We start from the raw sequence: 20,536 nt of genomic DNA, 5'->3' as shown, positions 1-20,536 counted from the left end.
TGCAAGAAACCTGAAAAACAGGCTGGGCTGCTTTGGTGAGGGCCCAGTTGGGCTCAAAAGCAGTTACCACTGAACGCAGCTTCTTCATCGGTAACACCTTAGAGATACCTCCCAGAGTCAGGAGAGTTACATGGCCCGAGAAAATGACCCAAATAATACCAGGCACGAGAAAATCAGCCATCAAGGCCTGTTTCTTTTGACCTACACTAACCCTCATTCATTTCGCTTCACAAGGTATTTTCTTAAGTACTTAGTGAGGAGTACAGCGATGATCAAACAACAATCAGACCAAAAAACCCCTGCCCTCCTGGAGTGTATATTCCAGGGGAGGACAGAAAATAAACAGGTAAAGAAATACACAGGAAAAGTCCATCTCCTAACACCAGCATGCTTTTACGAAAACAAAATAGCAGAATGGGATAGGAAATGACCCAGTAGTTACTTAATGTCGTTGGGGAAGTCTTTTGAGATCATACTCACCCTGGGGCTTGAATGACAAAGAGCAACCCAGGGGGAGACGTGGTGGGCAGAATATCCAGCAGACTTACTAGCCCTTTTGAGGTCCTGAGGCAGGAATAAACTCAGCATGTGGATGGAAAAGAAAGGAAGGCCCTGTGGCTGGAGCAAGGTGGATAGAGAGACCAGGAGAAGATGACGCCCAGGAGATGGGGACACCTGGTCACACAGATTAAAGGAAGCAGTTTTGATTTTGTACTTGAAGCAAAGAAAGGCCACTCAAAGACCCACTCTGCGGATCTTTCCTTAAAAATTTAAGCTAGGGTTTTCATGTGCAGAGTATTAGTAAACTTTTCTATTAATTATAGTTAATTAAGGAAAATCGTGAATCTCTTACTCAGGACCCCTAAGTTTTTCCAGGATAGCAGACGTCAGATTTAAAGCCAAATTTAAAGCAATGGCATCATTAAAGTGTTCCAGAATCCTAAGAACATGAGAGGTGTGTGAAGGTATTTGAGAATGACTGAATGAGTAGGAATCAACTCCAAAGACATCCATGTGGTTACTGAAAATGCTACGCTTTTCTTAAAACAGAAACCCACTGCTGTTTTTGCAGAGGTGATAGTTAAGTAAGCTAGATGGAAAGTGCCTGTGTTTGTGGAGCAGAAAAGAGATGGAAAAGAGTAAAATGCGGGATGTTGTCCTGATTATCTGGAAAGCAGCGTTCCTAGAAAGAAAGACGTTGCTCTAGTCAACTATACTTCTTTTCTCTATTTGTATCTCATCATATTTGCTTTCTGTCAAGATTTATCAAAATGATAAGCGGTGGGCCTCCCTGGTGGCGCAGTGGTTGAGAGTCCGCCTGCCGATGCAGGGGACACGGGTTCGTGCCCCGGTCCGGGAAGATCCCACATGCTGCGGAGCGGCTGGACCCGTGAGCCATGGCCGCTGAGCCTGCGTGTCCGGAGCCTGTGCTCCGCAACGGGAGAGGCCGCAACAGTGAGAGGCCCACGTACTGCAAAAAAAAAAAAAAAAAAAAAATGATAAGCGGTTATCAGATTAAGGGGTGAGGACCCTGTGAAAGTACGTGAGTGCTGGGTTTCTTCAGGACTTTCATTTAACCACGCGCCACAGGGCAGCAACTCACAAATCCAAACTGCAGCACCTGGGCAAAGAGTCCTTAGTCATCTCCCTTAAAACTGGAGAAAGGGCATCTGCAGGCTGTCAGGGCTTGAAACGCTTGGATTCCAATGGACGCGTTTTGCTTTAAAACAGATACACATGCCCAGTGCCTTGTATCAACAGGAGCTCAGGGATAATCACTCCGTTGAAATCATCGATCTGAAAACTCACGGAGCATACTCCCAAAACTACAGTGTATCCTGCTATGCCCCCAGTTAGATTCAAGTATCATCTAGATAAGCTTTCACTAGGAGGAAATATTTTTTAAAGATGACTTCATTAAACTTGAAAATCACAGAAATATCTGATAGCACTTTTTAAGAAAATTACATGTTTGGAACTAGATGATCCTACACTCCTGGCCAGATTGAAGGCCACATGACCAGAATGGCCTAGGCTGAAACCATTCTTTAAATTTATGCTAAAGTTTTAAAGCACCATGATCATATTCTAGAACCAGAGAATGGCTTCAGAAATAAAAGTTCATAGACTAAATAACATTTCATGATACATTTAATGAATAATAATCTTTTGTCCAAAAGTTTTCCACTAGAAAATTCTCTGCGATAAAGTGAACATGTACAGCCAAAATGAGGAAACCCAACAGTATGATTTATTTAAGAGCCAAGCAACTGAGACTGTTCAGCTGAGATTCCCAGGGAAGTCTACATTCTAAACTAAGCTACTTGGACTTACACAAATAAAGAGGAAAAAAAAACTAACAGGAAAAAAATGAGACCAACATATTAGACCAAAGAGAAAACTAAGCTGTAATATTAAAATTTTAAACTTTTAGCAGGAAACAAACGGTGGAATAAAATACCTGCAAGTTGTGTGGAAATGTAGTCTTCGTTCAGAGATACACACACACACACACACACACACACACACACACACACACATGTTTTAAATACATCTGCGCTACAAGCATCTCCTGCGGCAGGATAGGTATGAAAGCCCAGTGGGCATTTTCATGAAACTCTGACACTCATATCAGGTCAAGTCTTCTTCTAAAAGACACCATGGTTCTATGCCGTCCTCCATCTCATCTGTGAGAAACAGGGATGCAAAGAGGTGGTGCAGAAGAACCACGAAGGCCGGAGGAAGCGGGTGGTCCCCGGGGAGCATCACCCAGAAGCCCCACCCACTTCCAAGTCTTGCAAAATTCAGTTCATATCCTCTGAGGAGGCAGCCTAATCCCGGTTAGAAATGTTCCTCCGGACACAAAACCACCTGTGTTAGAACCCTGGCTTCGAAAATCAGCAAAAGCAAGCAAAATCCTTGCCATTCTTACCTCATTTTCCAGAGTATAACATGCTGCTAGCCAATGTCCCCCTCGCCCTCTTAAAAACTCCAAATTCATTTCAAAGCAAACCTGACGATTAGACACACGGGTACGCATGCAATGCCCCCCAGACCACGTGGGCTAGTCCCTGCTGCATCCTTAGCTCTGATGCCAGCCCTCCTGGCATTTCCCACCACCCATCACTAGATCTTCTTAGGTGTCTGGCATCCCCAACTGCCCCGTGGCTCTGGACAGGAGTGTCCTCTGCCCCAGAATGACATATGGACATATATATGGACAGAATCAATATATGCTGGCAGGTTGGGAAGGAAGCCGGTCAGTGAACTAAGAACGCGTCACAGCAAACTCTCAACCACAGGTGCTGACGGCCACTCAGCAAGCCACCCAAGCACCTCACGCCATTAATCAACTCTCCCGAACTCCTCTGCTTCAGAGCCAGAGACTCCAAGGCTCAGAGACTTGAAGCTCCTTGCCCAACATCACCCAAGTATGAAATGACAAGGCCAGGCTTATGCCAGGCCTGTCTCGGCCCCACGGGCCAGCGCTTACACTAAGATAAACTGCCTCATTTACTTTCAATTGTTTTACGTTTTTTTTTTTTTAACTTTTCAGAAAATATTTACTTTCAATTATAACACTGAAGCTGGCAAACCATTCCAGGAAACTTTACAATTTAAATCTTGTCACAATAGATGCCCCTAAAATGGCAGATCCAGGGGCTTCTCTGGTGGCACAGTGGTTAAGAATCCGCCTGTCAATGCAGGGGACATGGGTTCGAGCCCTGATCCAGGAAGATCCCACATGACGTGGAGCAACTAAGCCCGTGCACCACAACTACTGAGCCTGCGCTCTAGAGCCCGCGAGCCACAACTACTGAGCCAACGAGCTGCAACTACTGATGCCTGTGTGTCTATAGCCCATGCTCCACAACAAGAGAAGAGAGAGGCTGTGACCTTTGTGAAGATCCAGGCTACCCTATGTGAAACTGATCAACAGATGAGACACTTTTCTGAGCTCAAGCTCTTGCCTAAGTTTTCAACTTCTGCTACTATTTCCCCCCCATCCCGTCCAGTTCTGCTTCCTCTTTCGCACAGTCTGAATTGCCACACACCAGAGGCACTGCCTTCAGCAACCTATTTCCCACACCCAACTGGTTTCCATGGAAAGAATATCAATTCCCTCAGTTCCCTCCTCCCCATGGGCTGCCCTCACCTCACTTTTGTATCCAGGCCGGTTGAGGATTCCACTAAGGAGGAACACATCTGTATTGTTTTCCCCGCCTCAGATGCACACCCTCCTTTAAAATGACTCCTTAGCTCAGCAGAAAGCTGCCCTCCGAAAACCTCAGCCAACAGTCCAATAGCGTCATCAGTAACTGGGAAGCATTCTGCGATCGAACCAGCGAGCCAGCAGGGAGCAGGGGAGAGGACAGAAGTCGCACACAAGGCAAATGGCTTTAAGAGATAACATCTGATTCTAAAGTGAATTCTGGAGACTTCCCTGGTGGCCCACGCTCCCAGTGCAGGGGGCCCAGGTTCGATCCCTGGTCGGGGAACTAGGTCCCACATGCATGTCACAACTAAGAAGCCCACATCCCCCAACTAAAGACCCAGCTCAGCCAAAATTCATTAATTATATTAAAAAATACAAAAATAAAATGAATTCTGTGGCTGAGATATGCCCTGGAGGTGGACAATTCATCTCACTGTATAAGGTGAGCACACAGGCTGTCGTTCCCTTGGTTAAAGAAAACTTGAGACCATCTGCCCCTGACTGTAATCCCACCGCTTCTGCCGAAACTACCCTGGACGATGGCAGTCAGTCTGCGTCTAGTCGGTGGCACAGAGGTTCCATTTTAACCTCATTTGGTTTACATTTCATAATATCCTGAAAGGTGTTGGCAGATCACCAATTAGAAGGAAGTACACAAGTAGCATACTTGTGTCAACCAACCCAGAGGCAGGAAGGCATTTCTACTTTCCCAGTCCTGTTCGGCAAATGCCACATTGAGAACGCAACCTGGTCAAAACGGGACCAAGCTAGAGGTAGCAAGGAAGAAGCAAATCTAACTGGCTATCACAAGTGCCTAGAGATCAGAAAGCGTCATGAAGAGAAACACAAAGCCATCTCCACTGAATGCGGTGCAAACGTCTGTCCAAAAGAGAGCAGTCAGAAGAAAAAGCCAGGCTTCCCTGGTGGCACAGTGGTTGAGAGTCCGCCTGCCGATGCAGGGGACACGGGTTCGTGCCCTGGTCCGGAAAGATCCCACTTACCGCGGAGCGGCTGGGCACGTGAGCCATGGCCACTGAGCCTGCGCGTCCGGAGCCTGTGCTCCGCAACGGGAGAGGCCACAACTGTGAGAGGCCCGCGTACCGAGAAAAAAAAAAAAAAAAAGCCAGAAGGCTACAACTGGACAATTATTCTCAACTATGCGACACTGGTGTCTTAATGTGACACCTCTCAAGTTTTCATATATTATCACCACTGAATACCTGCAAAACTGCAACACCTTGCAAATATAATTTGCGGTTCTTTCTAAATTTTTAAAAGAGCTAACATCTAAAATGAAGTATATAAAGTCCCACTATAAAACGTATGGTATGCCCAACCCCTTAAAGAAAAGAAAAAAAAAAAAATCTTAGAAAACCGAGTCCCTGGGACTTCCCCCAGTGGTCCAGTGGTTAAGACTCCAAGCCTCCACTGCAGGGGGCGTGGGTTCGATCCCTGGTCAGGGAACTAAGATCCCACAAGCCATGTGGTGTGGCCAAAAATACTAATAATTTTTTAAAGTTTTTAAAATATTTTAAAAAAGAAAACTGAGTCCCTTCTCTCCAAAACAGCTCCATGAACCTTCATTCTGTCCTTCACTCACATGTGGCCACACGGCCACACTCTTTTGAAATCTTAGTTCCCCCACTCGCCATGAGTCTTGGGGTTATGGTAATGGCCATGTGGCTGTTAAACACTTGATTACCGGCCTACAATCATTGGTACATAAAGCAGGATAGAGGTACGATGTAATCAGTAACAAAATTAGTAAGCATGTACGAATCTATAATTTGGCTTCCTTTTTAAAAAAAAAAAAATATACAAGCTAAACTCACATAGCATGGTCACTGGCTAAAGGGAATGTTTTTCTGAATCTAGAGTGAGCAGCGAATACCAAATTTGGGGGATGAGGGGAATGCAAAGTCTTTGCAACCTGAACATCAAAAAGGATTTCTCTGCTTCTGGCCTGCATCCAAGTCCTCTAACAGAACATTCAGGAAACATTTGGCTCACTACTGCCCCTTATCATCATCAGATAGTTTCTCAGCTCATACCTCCAGACCACCAACCTTCAAAATCTGCAACAGTCTCCTAAAATAGGAAGAGGGGAGGGAGTGGTGGGAAATGGCAGAGGGAAAGGAGGTCATGGAAAGAGGCAGGGTTTCCAAAACGGACATTTGCAGCAGAAATGTCAAGAGCATAATGTAACCACTGTTGTCAATAACTTTTTGCTGCTGACACTAAGAGAGAAAAATCTGATCTGACACAATAAATATGCACCCTGATCTGAAGGCCGGGGGACACATGAGTCTGACACAGCATCATGGCCAACGCTTATATAGGAAGTACTTCACTTCCTATTCTAAGAAACCCACAAAGCTGTGGATAAAGATATGGAGCCAGCAAAAAAAAAAAAAGCAAGGAAATGCCAGACTTTAGTCTCTGGTTTTCCCTGGTAGTTACGCAGGGTCTGGGAGCAGGAAGCCAGTGTCTGGAGAGGGATCCGCTGGAGGCAAGGCTCTAAGTCAGCGTTAGGGCCCGAGGCACCAGGGGGTTGGCAGGGATGCTTTTAAAACCGGCATCGTGAGTGAGTGACCGGGAGAGGTCACGTGAACTAGAGGCAAGCTCCCCCAGAAAGGTGCCAGGGCAGCAGGGGAAGGAGCCCACACACCTGGGCCTGAATCCTGCCTCGCCCTGACCAGCCCTGTGGGACACACTTAAGCTCTGTGAGCCCCACCTTTCCAGTCTACAAAGTTGTCTACCTCACAGCCACAGCGAGGAAAATCAAGACTGGGAACGTGGAGCTTTTGAGACTATTACGATCTAAGCTCTCACCTGGATCAACAGCAGGACTCAGACTGCCTAAAAACTGAGTTCACCGACTTACCTTGCTGAGTCCATCCTAAAGGACTGTCACACGACACTGCCAGGCCCTGGAGAGGAGACGGAAAGGGGGGGGGCAGACCCTTGTTTGGGGGCCATCTCCAGGAGCAGCTCAAGACAGAGACCGGGGGCTCTGGACACACACGCGCTCACACACACAGAGATCCGCGCACACACCAGCCACCTCCTGGGACGTCTCAGAAGACAGAACAGGCACTTGGGAGCACCCAAGCCTGCACCATGCAGCCACCAGCTGCCACCAGAACAGAGGTCCGATGAATCGGAACCTTGTGGAAAAGGATAGGTCATACTCTCCCTCAAGAGGTTTCACCGCACTGCAAGGCTGGGCTTCTTGGTGAATCGGCACGGCCCTCCACAACAGAAATCTACCACGAAGGACCGCCTGTCCTGCCTCTGCTACACCTGCCGTATTTCCTCCCATCAACTCTATGGTACCAGGATGCAGGCCAGGATTTCAACCCGAAACCCTGCTCGCTGAGGACCTTTTTAAAATCTAGATGCTCTCATACCTTGTTCCTCAAATGCAGAAAGAAGGGTTGAATTCCAGCCTAAGCCTCCTCCTTAATTATATGGATGTCGGAATTCAACTGCCTTTAACGTCAACCCAGCCCACAGCAAAGATATCAAACCTTAAGGCTCGGTCCCCTCATACGCCATCACCAATGTCCCCCAAACCCTCCCAGATCTGGTTAGCTCACGATACTGATGAAGCCACTCTCTGGGGGGAGTTCTTCACAAAGGCCAGTGATGTTGTCACAGGAGAAGACTCTGCCTTCAAGATGCTGGGGTCATACAACTCAGAAACCCTAACACCCAGCTGGGGACCGGAAGCACAGTGCCATGTCAGCGGTCACCTTCCTGCGTTCATCTAAAAGAACTACTATATCCCCCCACCCCTCCCCAAGCACTTGCCCTGAATGACCTGCGAACACTGTCACAACCTCCACCCAATCCCTCCAGGCAGTCCCTAAACCTGCTTTCCCCACAACCCTGCCCACCTCTGAAAACGGAACTCCATCCTTTCGATTGCTCAGACCAAAAACCTAAGAGTCCGCCTTTCTCCTTCTTTCCTTACATCCCATACCCAATCATGGGCAAATCCTATCAGCTCCACCTTCAAAGTATCCACAATCTGACCACTTGTCACCACAACCCTGGTCCAATCTGTTATAACTTCTTACCTGGTCCATCAGAAATACCAGCTTCCCCTCTAGGTCACTCCTGTGCTCAAAATCCTCCCAGGCTCCCGCCTCCCTCAGAATAAAAGCCAGAGTTGTACTTTTTTTTTTCATTTTTTTATTGAAGTCTAGTTGATTTACAATGTTAATTTCCGCTGCACGGCAAAGTGATTCAGTTATACGTACACATACGTTCTTTTTCAGAGTCATCTTGATGGCCTGTGGGACCTGGCCCCCAGCTAATCCTCTGCTAAACATTCCTGCCTTCCACCCTCTCCCTTGCTCACGGTGTTCCAGCCACGTCAGCCAGCATCCTCGCCGGAGCACTGCTACGTGGGTCCCTCTGCCTAGAACACCCTTCCCCTGTTAGACGCGCAGGTCTCCGCCTACAGCAAGACCCCGGGACAGTGCACCCTCCATGCAACAGCTCCACCCACAGACCCTCTCCCCTGCCTCACTCAGCCCATCCACCCAAGTGTCTAACTCACACAGCCCCCTGCAAAGGATCCACCCTCAAAAGGCAGAGAGAGAGAGAGCCTTGTGGGCTTCTCACTCTGTTTTGTGGTAACACTCCTCCGGCAGACAGCAGGTGGAGGGGCCTCAGAGGACACAGAAGGTGGCTCGGTGGAGGCGCGCCCTTGTCACTTCTAGGAAGCCACCCCTTCAGCACGTCCAAGCTGGTGGTTTGGGTTTCTGTTTGCAGGCCAGGGGTGAGAGGCCAGGAGTGCTGGGGAGTGGCTTTCAGTACAGAACAGTGTTTTTTAAATGTCTAACTGGTTTTCAACTAGAGAATCACACAGATGGTAACAAATTAACGTCACACACGATCAAGACCCAGTGGGCTGTCGACCCCTGGATGAGCTCTCCGTGTGCGCTCCGCATGTTTTATTACCACACACACGTATGTGCGAAGGATATTTACAGCATTAAAGCACAAAGGCTCTGATATAAAAGACAGCTCCTCCCAGGCTGCCACCGGCAAAGGCCACGTTTCACTCTTTCCACATTCCTTCGTCTTTCCCTGGCCCCTCCATATCCTGAAACAAAACTAGAATTGATACTTTCACAACCTCTGATTTCCTGCAACTCTCCTGGCCCCCAATGAGCAGTGACACGTGCAGGACTCTGCTCTGTAGCCCTGGGGAAGCTGCCCTCCACAGGTTCACCAAAGGATCTAAAAGCAACAGCAAAATGCCAGCGAAGGTCTCTGGTCGATCTGAAAGGCAAGTTTCATGCTCCCAGAAACTAGAGGGACTGGGATCTCCCCACCCTGCACACAGGCTGCCCCCCCCCCCGTGCTGGTTACCATAAGGACAGAAATAGGCATGTGACACACTGCTTCGGGCACCTCAAAACCCCAGCAGCAGCAGCTGGTTCTTAAGTTGTACGGCAAAGTGGAGCTGACGAAGGGCTTTCACATCCATCCCGCCGGCCGCATTCTTGCACCCGCTCCCCACCTACAACAAACGTCCCAGAACCCAGCACCCACCCCCTCCAGGGAAGCCGGGATGGGAGCCCCTTCTGACCACGGACACCGTGCATTAGTCCTCTGGGCCTCCAGGGCCCCTACAAAAGACAAACAAGGAGGCTCTCTCTTCTCCCCTGGATGGTGGACTAATGCAGCCACCACAGGAAGGAGGGCGATGCCAAGAAAACGGCAGGAAAGGGCCTGGGGCCGCCTGACATATGGCACCTGGCACCCGCTCAACCCTACACCTCCTTGTGCAAGCGAACTCGAGTTGGGCTTTCTGCTACTCAGAGCTAAAGGAATCCTGAAGGATACATACCTCGCAACCACAGAATTTTGGATGCAAAATGGACCCTGAGAGTCACACAGCCCAGTGGTTTTAAAGCTTTTTTAAATGATGGAGATGTTTCTTTCTCAAAAGGACTCTTACACGGAGTGCCAATGGCTAGAATGGATAAAGACGAAACGCCCTCTGGTTGAGGCAGAAAGCCCCAGGCACTAACGGAGAAGCCAGGGGTTCAGAGTAACCAGCTAAAAATATCACTGACCTAACGCAGAGACTCTTAACCTATAGAAATAAAGCAATCACTGCCGCCACCGCCGTTTATGAACACTGAGGATGGCCAGGCACTTAAACGCACTCTGGTTCTCACACCACCCTAAAAACACGATTAGCACCCTGATTTGACACAGAAGGAAACCAAAACTCAGCAGATCGGTAACTATCCACATTCAAAAGCTGGACAGTTGACTTCCAAAACTCCACTCTCGGCCCTCTTGAGGAGGAAACGGAGATCCAGAGAAAAGAGGTGATCTGCCACACCAGCACAGGAACCCGGCTCTCCCGACTCCACCTGCAGGCAGCCCTCACTGTACCCTGCCGACCGCAATCAACAGAGATCCAGCAGCTGTCTCCAAGCAGGAACAAGGCTGGGCGTGATACTCGGGACAGAAAAGCACCTCAGACCAGCCACAGAGACACACCAGCCAGAGGAACGCCCTGCCCATCCCCCAGTCTCCCCCCAGCAACTTGCAGCCAAGCTCCAACAACTGCTCCCAGCTCGATCCTGCACAGCTGCACAAAAAGACACCACAAATGTCCCGGAGAAGGCTTACTGCAAAGAGCACGATCAAGAAGCACCCGTCGTCACGAGGGCACCAACACCATGAAAATGAGATGACAAATGCCAACAAAGAAACTGGGCCCAAGGAAAGAGAATTAATAGAGCAATCGGAGCAGGACTTCACAATGCATCTCCCACGGGATGAGAAGAGCTGTGGCATCCATGAAGAACAGGCAGCTGTGAATATATATCAACTCTAAACCTTGTTGGAATTTTTTTAAAAAACAGGAAAGTTGAAGAGCTTATGAACAACAGGAGAATTGCTGCCCTGGGAGCCAGAGCACGAGACATTCTTCTGGAACCCTGACCAAAGTGGTAGTCGGATACAAAGTATAAAAGAAAAACCAAGCAGAACAAAATGTAAGTTATGATAAAGAACGGCTAAACAGCACAATTAATGAAACTCTGACCCAAGCAGAGAACATTTTTTCCAAACACACAGAACACTATTAACTTGACTAGGTGCTAGGCCACAGTTTCACCACATTTACTGCCCACAGTGCGGGGGTGGGGTGGGGGTGGGGATTCCATTTACCTGGGGAAAGAAAAGATTTTTAAAAATTAGTGGGCCCAGGAAGTTTAAATAGTTAGAACTTTTGGGTACAAGAAGGAAATATTTAGAACTGAAGGATGAAAAAACTATGTATCAAAACCTAAGTAGTATAGGACTCAGGACAAAGAAACACGTAGCTTTAAATTCATCCCTCAGTTACGTAAACTGATTTAAAAGATCTAAGCTTTCAACTCGAACTAGAAAAAAAGAGGATAAACAACAAGATCCTACTGTGTGGCACAGGAAACTATATTCAATATCCTGTAATAAACCATAATGGAAAATAATATATATGTATAACTGAATCACTTTGCTGTACAGCAGAAATTCACACAATATTGCAAATCAGCTATACTTCAATTAAACAAATTTAAAAAAATAAAAAATAAAAATTAGGTAGAAGTTAGAAATAGCAGAAATTAATAAAATCAAGATTTAATGGTGATAGAGATGGTGAACCAAAAAAAAAAAAAAAAAAAATGCTATGGGCTTCCCTGGTGGTGCAGTGGTTAACATCCACCTGCCAATGCAGGGGACACAGGTTTGGTTTGAGCCCTGGTCCGGGAAGATCCCACTTGCCACGGAGCAACTAAGTCTGTGCACCATAACTACTGAGCCTGCACTCTAGAGCCCGTGAGCCACAACTACTGAGCCCACAAGGCACAACTACTGAGCCTGTGCACCTAGAGCCAGTGCTTCCCAACAAGAGAAGCCACCGCAATGAGAAGCCCGCACACCGCAACCGAGTGGCCCCCACTCGCCGCAACTAGAGAAAGCCCATGCGCACAGCAACGAAGACCCGATGCAGTCAACTATAAACTAACTAATTAAAATGCTAGTTCTTTTGAAAAGACTAAAAAAGGGTAGAAAAGTCTTTAGTAAATATGTTAAGGGAAAAAAAAACAGGAATTTTTAAAATGTACCTACAGATTCAAAAAGTATTTCCAAAAGCAAATATGTAGCATGCTACATGTTTATATGTGAATACATAATTAAAATGACAATTTCCTCAGAAAATACAGATTATCAAAATTGGCTCAAAGAAAGTACAGAATCTTAATAAACAAAGTAGATGAAATGGAAACCATAATCAAAACTCCTCTTCCACTACATTCTACCTCCACAAAGGCACCAGGCCCAGATAGTTTTACTAGTGAGTTCCACCAAAATTTAAGGAAGAGAAATTGTCCATCCTATACAAAAACTGTTCCACAGCATATAAAATACTAAAAGCTAACTGGCTCTCTCCACAAAGCAAACATTCTTTATACTAAATTCAGGCAAGAATAGTACAGCAAAGAAAATTATAGCCCAAGCTCACTTAAAAACACAGCTGCAAGCCTCCTATATAAAACATCAAGAAATAGAAACGGATCTATTTCTATTTCACCTTTTCCTCACATCACACATAAAAATTAACTAGCAAAATTGATCACAGGGCTAAACATAAAGTTAAAACTATAAAACTTCCAGAAACAAACATAGGAGAGAATATTTTTGACCTTAGAGTAGACCAGTTGTTCTCAACTGCAGGTAATTTTGCCTCCTCCCCACCCCCTGGGGTCATTTAAAATGTCTGAGGACATTATTGTTTGTCACAAATGGGGGGAAGGGTTGTTCCTGGCATCTAATGGGTGAGACCAGGGGTGCTCTTATCAATGCTAAGGACGGGCCCCACAACAAAGATTTATCCAGGCCAAATGTCAAATGTGCTGAGGTTGAGAAACCTTGGTACAGGCAAAGATTTCTTAGGCTACACAAAGCACAAACAATTAAAAAAAAAGAAAGATAAATTGAAGTCCATCAAAATTAAGAACTATCCTTTCTTCAAAGAATATATTAAGAAAATAAAAAAGCAAGCCAAAGACTGGGAGAAAATACACATTATACGTACCTGAGAAAGGACTTGATCCATAATATATAAAGAACTCTTAAAACACAGTAAAATGACCCCCCAAAAAAGTGTGTTAAGGGATGAGAGGGAAAAACAAAAACAATTTTTCTTAAAGAATCACTACAAAAGATATCCAAATGGTCCATAAGCACATGAGAGATGTTCATCATTAGGCATCCCAAGAAATACAGAAAAAGATGCCCAACACCACGAGTCAGCAGGGATATGAAAATTAAAGCCACACTGAGGTACCACTAGACACGCACTAGGATGACTAAAATTAAGACTGATACGATCAAGTGTTGTTAAGGATGTAGAAACACTGGAACTTTCACACTGCTGATGGGAATACAAAATGGACAACCCCTTTGGAAGTCAGTTTGACAACTCACTCACTCCCCATTCACTGAACAATCCCACTCCTAGGTATCAAAAAAAAAAAAAAGCGTATGTCCACACAAAATCTTACACACAAATATGCACAACAGCTTTGTTTCGTAATAGCCAAAAACTAGTAACATGCAGATGAGTCTTGGGTCAAAAAGAAAATCAAAACTAAGACTACACATTATTTAAAATTGCAGGGCTTCCCTGGTGGCGCAGTGGCTAATAATCCACCTGCCAATGCAGGGGACACAGGTTCGAGCCCTGGTCCGGGAAGATCCTACATGCCGTGGAGCAACTAAGCTCGTGTGCCACAACTACTGAGCCTGCGCTCTAGAGCCCGCGTGCCACAACTACTGAAGCCCGCGCCTAGAGCCCGTGCTCCACAAAAGAAGCCACCACAATGAGAAGCCCGCGCACTGCAACAAAGAGCAGCCCCCGCTCCCCGAATCTAAAGAAAGCCAGTGCACAGCAACAGAGACCCAACGCAACCAAAAATAAATAAATAAATTAATTAATTTAAAAAACTGCAAAAAAAAAATTTTTTTAATAAATAAAATAAAATTAGCAAAACTAAAGGGAAAAGGACGTTTGTTGCTGCCTCCCTGGGGGGAGCAGTCGTAGCCAGCAGTCTCCTGGATCTGTTCAGTTGGTGGTGTCTCCACTCCAGCTCTGGCCCTTCCCAGTTTTCCCCTCTGCTTAAGAAATGCCTAAGGAATACTTGGAGAATAAATGAATCCTGTGTCACCCTGCCAGGATTAAAAGGGAGGAGACACCATTAGCATAAATTCAGGCCTCTGTCCCTCACTGGTCATGAGCCAGCTATGAGGAAGATACAAAGGACCCACAGGTATACCGGATCTCAGCTACCTCCACCTCCATGACCAGCGGGGGCACTACCAAGAGGGCTCGTGGCTGGGACAATAAAAAGGAAAGAGAAAAGAAAAAGGAGAAAAAGAACAGTATCTGCAAAGGAACAAGCTACTTTCCACCATCAGTCCCAGCTCTTCGACCCTCATGAATTCTCTCTGCCCAGCACACTACAGTTTTATAGGCCAAGATCAAAATAAAGATGAGACATCTAAATTATTTTACTCAACCCCATCTTTTAAAAATCCCTCCGTGAAACACTGATAAAAGACATGAAGCCCAATCAGGAATTCATTTCCTGGGAATCTGTCAGGACGCTGTTCTAAGAATTAAAGCATGCGGTCTAACATACCCCTAATTAACAATCTTGGGCTACACACACTTATTGTTGCAAGAAACATACACAAATGGATGTGGTCCAGGTTCAACATGTGGCCTAAATTAGGCATATAAGCACTATTCCTTCAGAAAAATCACAGGGAAAAAAAATATCTCCTTAGAAACATCAACTAAACCAACCTCAACTCCCAGCTGGCTTCATTATTCTCTTGTCCTCAATGTAACAAAAACTTTCCAGCATTTATACCCAAACAATTGGGGGAAAACTTGTTCTGAATAAATTTTAAGGTACTTAACTAACTAAATCAAGCCAGCCCAAAGCGTTACTTTATAACTAGTACAAACTGTTAGAACCGCACTCATTGAGAACGTTAACACCAAAATAAAGGGTGGAAACTAACCGATTACATATGTAAGATGGCCTTTTACAAAATGTATCTCACACAGTAAAGAGTAAAGCTGTGGACAAGTGGAGGGCCTTCTGGTCACTCTGGTGACTCTGCATGGCTGCCCTCTGCCCCCCTCACCTCTTGTTCTCGTGGGTCCTGCCCCAGCGACCTTTGGACATCCCTCACCAGCACAGCACTCCTTCGGGCCCCAGGCCCTCCATGCGTGCCAGTCCCACGGGCACTCACGCTGGCCTCTGGATTCAAGCGCTTTCTTTCTACTACACACCACCTCCCGAGAAATAGGTGAGTGATAAGAATCACCGAGTTTTTGCACAGCACAGGACTCACCTGGTGCGTCAATCCTTGTGAAGCTTAAAAAACACACAACTGAGGCTCTCCAACGAACAAGCGCTAAAAGTGCCGAGAGCGCAGATACACTTCGGGAAACTTGCCTTTGTCGTGCCTGCTTTTCACTGCCCAGCTCTCTCCACAGACACAAAGATATGAAAGCTGCTGCTGAGTCAGTTGCTTCGCTGTTGCCTTCATCCCCGCCATTAACGAACTGCAAGGGGACAGCACCCTGCCCACCACCCTCACCCCAGGAGGGGTCAGAGCCACACGGGTGCCCTGCAGGCAACCCTGAAGCAGGCCCAGACCTCCCTCGTGTCGGTCCTAAGGGACTGCAGGTGAAAAGTACCCTCTCAGGTTCTAGAGAGCTGGGCTTGGGAGGAGAGGTGGTTTTCCCAGAAATCCAACTCCCTTTTCCAGTGACACGAGAACTGCCTGCCAGGGCTCTAGCTGATGCTGGGTGGCATCCGGGCACCCCAAACCTGCGCCTGAGGGGATCTGGAAACCGCGCCAGGCACCAAACCACCAGGAACAGGAGAGTCTTCCACGGAAAAACATGTTTCTCGTTACAAGCAACCAATTTACAAACATTTGGAACGTGACCCGGTGTCTATGGGGACTGCTACCACCGACAAGCTGCACAAACAGTAACAGCAGAAGTCTGCTTTTCACAGTGAGACCTGGGGAGTTATTTACAAGTGGACGCCCAGGGGTGGAATAAAAGGCAGCTGAAAACACCCGGCTTTGGGGCTACTTGGTAGAATTTTTCAAACTGCATTTAAAAAGACGTTCAGCCCACGTTCCCATTCAAATATGCGCTAGAGTTAAGGAACTTTTAGCCAGTGTTACCTCATTCACGAAAACCAATTTTTTTAAACCCCCTCCCCAAGGGTAAAAAAAAAAAAAAAGAAACAAGTCTTAATGAGTATTTAAGCCAAGGAATCCATTTGAAACAGGAACAAATAGAAAGAATTCACTTTGCAGGTAGGGAGTTTGAGTGTAGATTTTTAAACACAGCTATGGGGAAGTCTCAAGGAGAAACCACAGGGCAGTAACGGGAAAGAAACGTGCACAAGCCCAGCTGTGACCTGCCTGGGGCTGCGGTGCTGAGGAAGGCTGGCAGAAAGGACCTAAGCCAACGTGAAAGCTCTCCTAAGACCTCAGAGGGCACATGCTAAACGCATATCCCCTCGGAACACCATGGAGCACTTCCTAAGTTACGCCCACGTGTGACCATGAGGCGAAGCGTTTCAAGATACAACGGCCATTTCCTACTGGACCAAGAGGCCAAAGTCCACCTGGAGATGAGGATCATAAACCAGGTTCCAGGCGCTGGGACAATACCACCCTAACGCAGAAGTGAGGGCCCCCGCAGCAGCCGCGGAGTAGGGGTCTGCCCTCGAGGCCAACTTTAACCTCAACTATTAAGAAATCAATTCCAATTTGCTAACACCACCAAGACTTCAACACCACGAGCCCAGCTGAGCTAACTTCTCACAGATGCGTTTGGTCACAGCAGCCATTACTCCAAAACTTCCTCCTTTAAAGGTCAGTTGCAGCTTGACCTTGTGTCAGCTAGGGCCTTTTTCTCTGTAACGGGGGCTTCCGTGAGTAACTACTATCTTAGGGCGGCTAATTGGCCTACTAACTTATGTGCTGTAAACTCTCCCTCCCGCCCCGCTACCCCTTTCCAAAAAAGGGAAAAGAAAGAATACGGGCCTTTCCGTTTCGATTGTGAGCTCGGCCTCACTCTCCAAGTTCTGAATTCAGGGGTAATAGGACCATCTCTGATGCCAGGGAAGAATATGAACCCCATAAACGGCACCACAAACTCAAAATTCAGCTCAAAGTGGGCTAAGCCTCACTTCATTCTGCGAAGTAACTTGCTAACACCAGGGATAACTTGACTGTTCACTCATCTTTCAGAACTTTTCATACTTTTTTTTCAACCAAAGTTTAAAAAATAAATAAAAGTTGTACTTTCCATCATCCTAAACAGTCCAGAGAAAGTTGGTTAGAAAATTCTCGGAATTGGCAGTTCCCCAGCCCCAGGACTCCCGGCCATGGCAGGACACTAACAGCCCTCATTGGGACGTGCGATTATACAATCATGGTTCCCAGAGCAAAAGACTCCACTAGAATAATCCACCCGGAGACAATGACATCATGTGAACAACTAGACAGGAAGTTAGGCTCGGAGAAGTGAAGGGTGAAGTCTTGAAAGCCAATACTGGATGACCACCCTCCATTCCCCCGATCCAAAAAAAAAAACCCAAAAAGTCACCTTCTGCAGAAAGGCTACTTTAAAGAAAAAATGGAAAACCCACATGGAGGAAAGCAATCAGCAAATGAAACCAAAACCCCCCAACTCCACGGCCACTGGTGCGGGTGAGTCTTTCCACACTAATGGCCCCTCTAAAGCCCCGCTGGTGGAACTTTGAGGAAAACGTGGAGTGGGAACAATGCAGAGCGGCAGTTCCTGCGTCCTCCAACTTTCGCAGGCACGCCGCTGAGAGGGCAAGCGCTGGGCGTGAGGTGGCCGCAGTGTGTCACCCGGGCGGGTGGCGGCGGCCGGCCGCTCGCACACAAAGCCGCCCCGGACTTAGTGACAGCCACAAGTGGTCCGGCGACGGACCCCAGCCAGCGCCGGGCCGCCGGAGCCCCCGCGCCCCCCGCGCCCCCCGCCCGCGCCCATGACCCCCAGTCTCTTATCCTCCGCCACCACGCGGGCAACTTTTCCTCGGGGACGGGCTGACCCAAGCCCGGACGAGAGGCGACTCGGGGACCCCGGCCCCTCCCCCGAGCGCCCCTGCCCCCCACCCCGCCCGCCGCGCGCTGGGGCACCGCGACAGAAGCCTGCACCCAGGCGGGCCACCCACCTGCACAGCTCGGGGAACTCGGCGCCCTGGGTCCCCGCGGCCCCCGGGGCCCAGACCAGTAGCAGCAGCTGCAGCAGGAGCAGGGAGCGCGGCGGGCGGCCGGAGGGCGCGGGCCCCAGGTGGGCGCTCCGGCCGGCAGCGGCCCCCATCGCGCCGGGCCCCGGCTGCGCGGCTGGAGCGGAGCTAGCGGCGCGCGGCTGCCGGGGGCCGCGTTCGGGACATGGCTGCGCCGCCAGGGCGGAGGCGGAGGCGGAGAGGAGCGCGAGGAGCTGGATCAGAGCAGGAGCCCGAGAGGCGCGCGGCTTGTCTGGACTCAGCTGCGGCCCCGGAACCGGTCACGTGACCGCCGGGCGGCACCGCCCCCTCCCCCGCCCAGCTCACATGACTCGCTTGTTCAGGTGATCCCCGCCCGCCGGGCTCCGCCCAGGCCCGGTCACGTGAGCGTTGCACGCGCCGGGCAGGAAGCGGCGCGGCGGCCTCGCGGGCGCAGGTGCGGGCTCGAGGCCTGCGTCCCGGATGCTGCCACGGCGGGGACCCGGCCACCGCCTCAGTTTCTCCCAGCGCGCGCTCTGGGTCGCGATGTAGGTGCTTCCCAACTTGGAGTCACCGTTTCCCACCCTCGACAGTTAGGGAGGGGAAAATAAGGCTTAGACTTAAGGTGCCGTAAATGCCACCGCACAGCCCTGTTATTTCGGATCCTTGATGAATGGGAACCCACTTTTCTTGCCCTACGGAAGTTGATCGCAGAGCCCTAACAGAGGCTTTAACATTGCCCAGCAGAGCTTCTCACAACCTTGTGTGACAATGTTATTTCCCAAGCGTGGGCTTCCTACAATAAGGAAGGGCGGCGCCAATATAGGAACTTGAAATATAGAGGAGGCAAAAATGTAACTATCAAACGAGTGCCACTCAGCAAAGCTTTATTAATCCCTCTATTCAAGTATTTTATTAAACCCATACTATGTGACTGACTGAGCTAGGCACAATGAAAATGAGAAGGTAAATCCGAAAAGACATGAACTCAAAAAGTTTACCTTACACAGAATAATCTGATTATTATACAGAATAATCATGATGGTAACCGCTCATCCTTTTTAATGCTTACTCCATACCAGACACTGTGTTAGCACTTAACATGCATGAATCCAGGAACCGTTATAAATGAGGAACGAAGGCATAAAGATGTTAAGTAACTTACCCAAAGCCACTTTGATGTGGCAAAGCAGGAATTCAAACGCATACAATAGCTAACATTTATTGAGCAGGTAATTATGTGCCAAGTACGGTTGTGGTGCTTTGATCTAGCTCAGTTAATCTTAACACAATCCTATAAGAGATGTGTCTTTATAGCACCCATTTTACAGATAAGGAAACTGAGGCACAGAGAGATTAAAAAGCTTGCAAGTCACACAGCTAGTAAGCGGAGAAGCCAGGGTTTAAGCTCAAGCTAGACAGTCCCAGAGCGTGTGGCTTGGCCACGATGCTCTATTGCCAAAGAGGAATATGGCCCAAGAAAGGAAAGTTGGTGTGGTGGCTCAAAGGGCGTGCTCAGATATCCAACTGTGCGCATCATGAAAGGGTTCATATTTTGCAACTCCAGTGTTATAATTGATACAGGCAAAGATCTTCAGTGGAAACTAAAACCATCAGGTGAAAAATAATTGCAAATCGGAATATTCACTTTGTCTCAAAGGATATTTCCCTAATAAAGAAAAATATATCTTTACAATGGAAAGGTCTGGTAGAACCACCTTTATCGAGAAATTAAAGTTAATATCACCAAGATTTGGAAAAATAACATTTTCTGCTTCCTAAAATGATGCAATGAAAAATACTGCTAAAGGATAATATGTAAAAGAGTATAATCATGACTCAGATGCAGGTGTAAAATGAACATGTGTCAAAGATAATACTTAACTCCTTAATGTCAGACCACTAACATGTTCCAACTGGTTCAAAAGAGAATCCAAAGACGATCCAACACATACACATG

General features: G+C 47.7%; 1 protein-coding gene across 1 annotated transcript in view; it reads right to left on the bottom strand.

Moving 5' to 3' along the window:
• The window catches only part of IGF2R (insulin like growth factor 2 receptor), a gene marked incomplete at its 5' end in the record, with an annotated part of 109,797 nt that extends 91,105 nt beyond the window's left edge, over nucleotides 1-18,692 (bottom strand). The window contains one exon of the mRNA XM_082668685.1: nucleotides 18,544-18,692. Within this exon, the coding sequence (XP_082524811.1) occupies nucleotides 18,544-18,692 (149 nt within the window). The remainder of the gene's footprint in view (nucleotides 1-18,543) is intronic.
• Nucleotides 18,693-20,536: the final 1,844 nt, after the last annotated feature.

The sequence above is a fragment of the Grampus griseus genome (genome assembly GCF_964374135.1).
Source record: "Grampus griseus genome assembly, chromosome: 13".
NCBI classification, from domain to species: Eukaryota; Metazoa; Chordata; class Mammalia; order Artiodactyla; family Delphinidae; genus Grampus; species Grampus griseus.
Note: the sequence above shows the minus strand (reverse complement) of the source record. Positions and strands in the feature narration are given on the sequence as shown.